The sequence below is a fragment of the Arachis ipaensis genome, chromosome B04, assembly GCF_000816755.2.
Source record: "Arachis ipaensis cultivar K30076 chromosome B04, Araip1.1, whole genome shotgun sequence".
Classification (NCBI taxonomy): Eukaryota; Viridiplantae; Streptophyta; class Magnoliopsida; order Fabales; family Fabaceae; genus Arachis; species Arachis ipaensis.
Genome location: NC_029788.2, coordinates 104631129 through 104637319, shown reverse-complemented (window position 1 = coordinate 104637319; position 6191 = coordinate 104631129). Strand labels below are relative to the sequence as shown.

At 40.5% G+C, this 6191-nt stretch overlaps 1 protein-coding gene across 1 annotated transcript; it reads left to right on the top strand.

The window, feature by feature from the left end:
• Positions 525 to 3146, top strand: LOC107636914. The gene is made up of 5 exons (XM_016340384.1): positions 525 to 585; positions 1244 to 1858; positions 1948 to 2238; positions 2323 to 2415; positions 2611 to 3146. The coding sequence occupies exons 1-5, from the start codon at positions 525 to 527 to the stop codon at positions 3144 to 3146; spliced, it is 1596 nt and encodes a 531-aa protein (XP_016195870.1).

Here is a 6191-nt window from a genome sequence, read left to right as displayed (position 1 = left end):
ATGATAGAGTAAGATTAAAAGTGTATTATCATGGCCAAATTTTATTACAAACATCTGAATGAGTAAAATTTGTGTGTGAAAATCCATTAGATGTTGTGATTCTATTCACACTGTCATTTGAAGAATTAAAAGGTGTGATTTGGGAGAAGATGGATCCTCAAATACGTAGGGGAGTGTCATGTATTCTGTACAGATATCATGTATCTATATTTGGTGGGTTCGTTCAATTTCAAACGAAATACGTAACCGATGAAGCGAGCATGCAAGAAATGTTTTCAGTATATCTTGAAAGCCGGTCCCGAATATCATTCATCGAACCGTATGTTGAGTTTGAGCAATCTGCAGCGGACCGAGATATTGAATTGGAAGATTACAACAGTGATAGTGAAGAAGAGTTTGAAAGTAATTACGAGGTCGTTGATCTAGGTGTAGACGAAGATCATGCTGATGATGCTATGGTGGCAGATGTGGTGGATGTGGCAAATACACTAGCAAACCAGCAGCCGTTTTAGGAGCCGACTTTCATGCGGTCATTGGATTTGGAGGCCATGCATGCACCGAAGTTTCCTCAATATGTAAATGCAGGTATGTCATCATTTTAAATTAAGATTTGGTGAACTATGACTTGTGCATAGGTTTTGAGTTTAGGACAAATATTTAAGACAACGGTAAATAGGAAAAATATAGCATATAATTAGTAATTGTTTAATGTTTAATTATCAAGTAAACGTGTATGCTGAGAAATTTAGTAATTTCCATCATTGTTATTAAAACCGGACCGGACCGATCGGTTCGAGCAAAAGACCATTAAACCGGACCAGTCAGTTCGACCAAAAAACTATTGAACCGGACAGGCCAGTTTGACCAAAAAACTATTGAACTGGACTGTAGACCGGTCCGGTCCGATGATGAGACCACACATGGCAATGAACCGGTGTGAACCGGTCAAATCCAGAATGAACCGGTAAAAATCGGGTCAATCAGTTCAACTAGTGACCCACCGGTTGAATCGGTGACCCAATGACCCAGTGACCTGACCGGTACGATCACCGGTTTGGTTCTGGCAACTATGTTTTCCATTGTTGTGTGATTATTAGTTTATTAAATATCGTTTCATGACCTAGTTGATGAACTTATTAACTTTTGCATCATTTATTCTTGATTTACGGATCATTGATTTGATTAATACGACACATATTTAACAGTTATTAATGGAACTATAAAATTTGTGACGTGATTGCAGCAGAGCTTCCTGTTATGATGGATGGTGAATTTAGCGTGGGAATGGAATTCAGTTCTAGGGAGGCGGTAATTAAGGCGATGAAAGATTATACTATTCGTAGAGGTGTAGATTACCGGGTGCATGAGTCAGAACCGACGACATTCTATGCTAAATGTACCCAGTATGGCACAGGCTGTGATTGGCTTATCAGGGTGAGCAAAATATCCAGGAAGTACTGTTGGGAGATAAGGAGGTACAATGGCAGTCACACCTGCATTAGGGCCACCATTTCTCAATATCATTCGAAGCTGGATTCAAACACAATTGCAGAAGTAATAAAGCCATTGGTAGAAGTTGACCCATTTATAAAGGTGAAATCAGTGATAGCGAAAGTACAGTCGAAGTTTAACTACACCATAAGTTATTGCAAAGCATGGTTGGCAAAACAGAAGGCAATGGAGTCAATTTTCGGAGGTTGGGAAGCTTCCTATGAAGCTTTGCCGATATGGTTTGAGGCCATGTGTCACAAGGAGCCATCCGCAGTCGTTCATTTTGAAATAATGCCTGCATATCAGGGAGATGACTTGGTTCTTAACATTCGTGTACTACACCGAGTCTTCTGGAGTTATTACCCTTGTATTAGAGCATTCAGACATTGCAAGGCAATAGTGCAGGTAGACGGAACTCATTTGTATGGAAAATATAAGGGTTGTTTGTTGTTGCAGTTTCACAGGATGGCAACAAAAACATCGTGCCTATTGCATTTGCGATAGTTGAGGGAGAGACATCTGAGGCTTGGCACTTTTTTCCTAGTAACTTGCGACATCATGTTGTGACACGTGATGGTGTGGGCCTTATCTCCGATCGGTACGATTCCATCAGGTCAGCTATTGCTCGCAGTAATGGAGCTTGGTCTCCTCTGAAAACATTCCACATATTTTGTATCAGACACATTGAGTCCAATTTTTTGAGGAAGTTTAAGGCTCCGTATCTACAGAAGCTTATCGTCAATATCGGTATGATAGTTACTATTACAGTTATTTTAAACCTAGTTATTATAATGAACGTTGTTTGTAATGGGTAATTTTTTTTATTAATAGGATATTCCCGAACAGTTCACGAGTACGAGATGCGTTATCAGCATTTATGCGAGCGGGGTGAGGCTTATACCAACTGGTTGGATCGTATTCCCCGTGAGTAGTATGCTTTATCATTTGATGGAGGATATCGATGGGGTCATATGACCACCAATCTAGTGGAGTGCATCAACTCGGTACTGAAAGGGGCACGCAATCTTCCAGTCACTGCACTTGTTAAGGCAACGTTTTACAGGCTTAATTAGTTGTTTACCTGAAAAAGAGTTGAGGCTGAGGCTCGTATTAATGCAGGACATATGTTCTCTAAGCTTGTAACCTCCAAATCGCATGCCAATCAGCGGGCAGTGGGTAACATTCAAGTTAGTTACTTTGACAGACAGAATGAGGTATTTGAAGTGCGTAAGTGTCCCAGTGGTCTAGAGTATGCAGTGGACCTCCGTCGACAACGGTGTGACTGTGGTGAATTCCAGGTAGACCGGATTTCATGTCGACATGTGTTTGCTTGTTGTGCAAACCAGCGCTTGGATTGGCAACTGTATGTTCATGATGTTTACAAAATGGACCAAGTTCGACGAGTGTACAGGACGAGGTTTAGGCCACTAGAGAACCCGACAACATGGCCTGTTTATCATGGACCCCGATTCGTAGGTAATCCGTTCCTCAGATGGGTATCCAAAGGTCGACCAAGAATGACCCGTTTCTTAAATGAGATGGACACTCGGATGTTGCGTGGTCCTAGGCAATGTAAGCAATGTGGGACCGAGGGCCACAGCCGTAGTAGATGTCATCATCGTGGTGGCCCAAGTGTTGGTGCGACAACCCAATAGACTTTCAATATTGTGCACTTCGTGTGTGATATTATTGTATGACTTTGGCATTTTACATCCAATGAAAATAGATGTAATTGTATGTGTGTGCTGATTATGAAGGAAAGTAGCATAGTTAATGCCATAAAGTCCAATGGCTTAGTTAATGACATAAAAGGAATTAACATAGTCATCGTCATAGTTCAACAAATCGAAAACAATAAGCACCAAACACATTCTAAATAAGGAAGTCCAAATACACATATCATTTTTTCATTGCCCTTTTTATATCTTTGTATAATTTCTTGCATTTCTTTGCAACCCTGTTAAAAGCGGACGGGGTATATCGATTAGCGCTCTGACGGAGGGATCAGCTCTAAGGTTGTATCCTTTTCCTTTTTCGCTTGTGGTTGTCCCTATGGAAACATTCACGCATTAAATAACCAACTTATCAAACCAAGCGAATAAGCAAGTTACTTTTCAAAATTATCAAACCAAACTAACAAGCAAGTTATTCTACCATTCTAACCAATAATGTATTTTATCTGCACTAGGTGCTGGACCATCACCGTCATCATCATCAGCATCATCTGCATCCTCATCCTCATCCTCATTCTCATCCCTGTTCGGATGGTCAACCAGATAGTCATCAGCCTCATCATCAACAGCCTGGTTGCTCTCCTAAATTAGACCCATGGGAATATGACGTGGATTTTCGCTCTACATGATCCCCTCCCCCATGGCATTATCACTCCTACTAGAGTCAACAGAAAGTCTCCCTCTGGAATTACCAGAGGAAATGCGACATCGAGGTCTCATATCCAATGATAATCTACCTGGAGCAATACCACTCGGTTAGGCCCTCTGGTCGGTGGGAATGTCTCCGTAATTCCCTGGCTGTGAGTAACCTGGCACAGGAGCCACGAATCCAAGTAGCTGGCTAAACGATCCTTGTTCCCCTGACTCTTGGTGTGGGACACCCCAATATTGTTGATGCACTGGGTATGGTGGTGTAAAATAATCTGCAGAATGTGTGTCAGGAATGTACGGTGTGAATTGCTCAGGCTCTTGCTGTGCTTGTATCTGTGGCGGTGGCAGTGGCGGTGGCGGTGGTGGTGGTGGTTGTTGTGCATGTTGGTTCTCCTGATTATGAATAGGATCACCCTCCTGATTCTCTTGTTGTATGAGATCTGACAGATGCAAGTGGTCACCATATGTACCTCGGTACCAATGCAAGTAAATATCTAGATGATGCTGTGAGGGCACCATGTGCTCGACAAGAACATGACTATACCGATTCGTCCAATGCATAACCCAAAATGAGTGGGTTCCAGGCCAATCTTGATTCTTGGGACCTGTCAGAACTTCGCCGTATGCTTCACCTAGATCCCGCTCTTGATGAGGAACGCCCTGAGTCAAGCCAAATTGTCTCCTCAGTTTATCAGATGCATGCCACTCAATGCATTCAAAAGATATAAGCGGAACTGTAGCACTCCAAATAGCCGAATGCTAACGGATATCAGGAGGAATCACGTCTGGTTCGATCCGCCCTATTGCATAAGCCTCCCAAACAAACTGTACACATTATGCATGTAAAGGAGGATTACACACCGAATAATAACACAGCTAAAGGAAAACAAATACTTATTTGTTACAACATACCTGTCCTTCTTGCAGATCATCCAATGCTCTCCTAAAGTGAGCAAGACTACGATATCTGTAGGGTCGATCGGCACGCTCCCAATTATGCCACCTGACATCAGACAATTCATTAATTAACATTTATCAATGAAATTTAAAATATAGCGTCCCACACTTTTTAAAAGCATGTAGTATTTAAATTTACCTGTTTGCAATCGGAAAGAGTCGAGGATTGCCAGGAATCGGCGCAAGAAATGGTAGCTGGATCCAAGCCCAAGTAAGCAAAAGTGTCAGCGGACCATCAATCTCCTTACAGTCGACTCGAGTTGCCCTACACAACGCTCTATAAAGGTGTGCCAAGCATGCCGATCCCCAGCTAAACTGTATGATCCCAGAAAAGTTGCGGAGTAACGGCAGAAACTTCCAGTGCACCCTTGCCGCAGACTTATCTCTAAATATAACGGTACCAAATAATAACATTATGTGGCACTTCACGTACCTCTGAATCTGAATATTGTCATCCAACACTATACGATCTTTCAATGCTCGAAACCACGTCAACTTGATGAAACTTTCTCTACACTCTGTCTTCCTAGGTGCAACACCAAACTGATCCAAGCATTCAGCCTCTAACGCCTCATAACTGCTGAGTGTCGGTCCTGTAACTGGCAAACCATTCATCGAAAGACAAAGAATAATCGCCACGTCCTCCAACATCACCGCGCACTCACCAACTGGTAAATGAAATGTGTGAGTCTCAGAGCGCCATCTCTCGATTAGAGCATTAACCAATGCCGACTGACATTGGACAATTCCAATCTGAAAAACGTGATAAAAGCCTGTCTCCCGTAAATGTCCCTCTATAATCTGATTGTACCGGTCTGGCGGTATGTAGTGGTCACATTGCAACATCCGTGAACCCTACAAAACATAGTCATAGACCACATTAAACAAATATAACATTGTTTAATTAACAACTTAAATTTATCATAGTCACATTTTCATGATCACATAACCAGTAAAACATAATCATGTAAATAACTATATTATTAACTACTCAAAATACACTAACTTTATTTTACAAAAATTCACATCTATATTTTTTACAATCTAACGATTATCAATACATCTTAAATATAAATCTAATTATTTTCAGATGCATTAAAATTACCCATTCACAATCTATTAATAACAATAATTAATTTATTATCTTGCATCCATAATCTTTAAAAAAAATTGTTATTACACTAATCTCTATATCACTAAAATTATTTTACTACTAATCTCTAACCTCACTATTATTTTAATTAAATTAAAATATTTAAAAATAATCTGCACTACGTTATTTTCTAATACTATCAATAAACAACTAATCTAACATTATCACTATTATTTTAGTTAAATCAAAATGATTAAATATTATTA

Excerpts from the sequence above, each read along its gene's own strand:
- LOC107636914 (XM_016340384.1), top strand. The coding sequence starts at position 525 with ATGCGGTCATTGGATTTGGAGGCCATGCATGCACCGAAGTTTCCTCAA. Across the intron at positions 586-1,243 it reads TCCTCAATATGTAAATGCAG|CAGAGCTTCCTGTTATGATG; the intron begins GTATGTCATCAT and ends ACGTGATTGCAG. Across the intron at positions 1,859-1,947 it reads CTTCTGGAGTTATTACCCTT|TTTCACAGGATGGCAACAAA; the intron begins GTATTAGAGCAT and ends TTGTTGTTGCAG.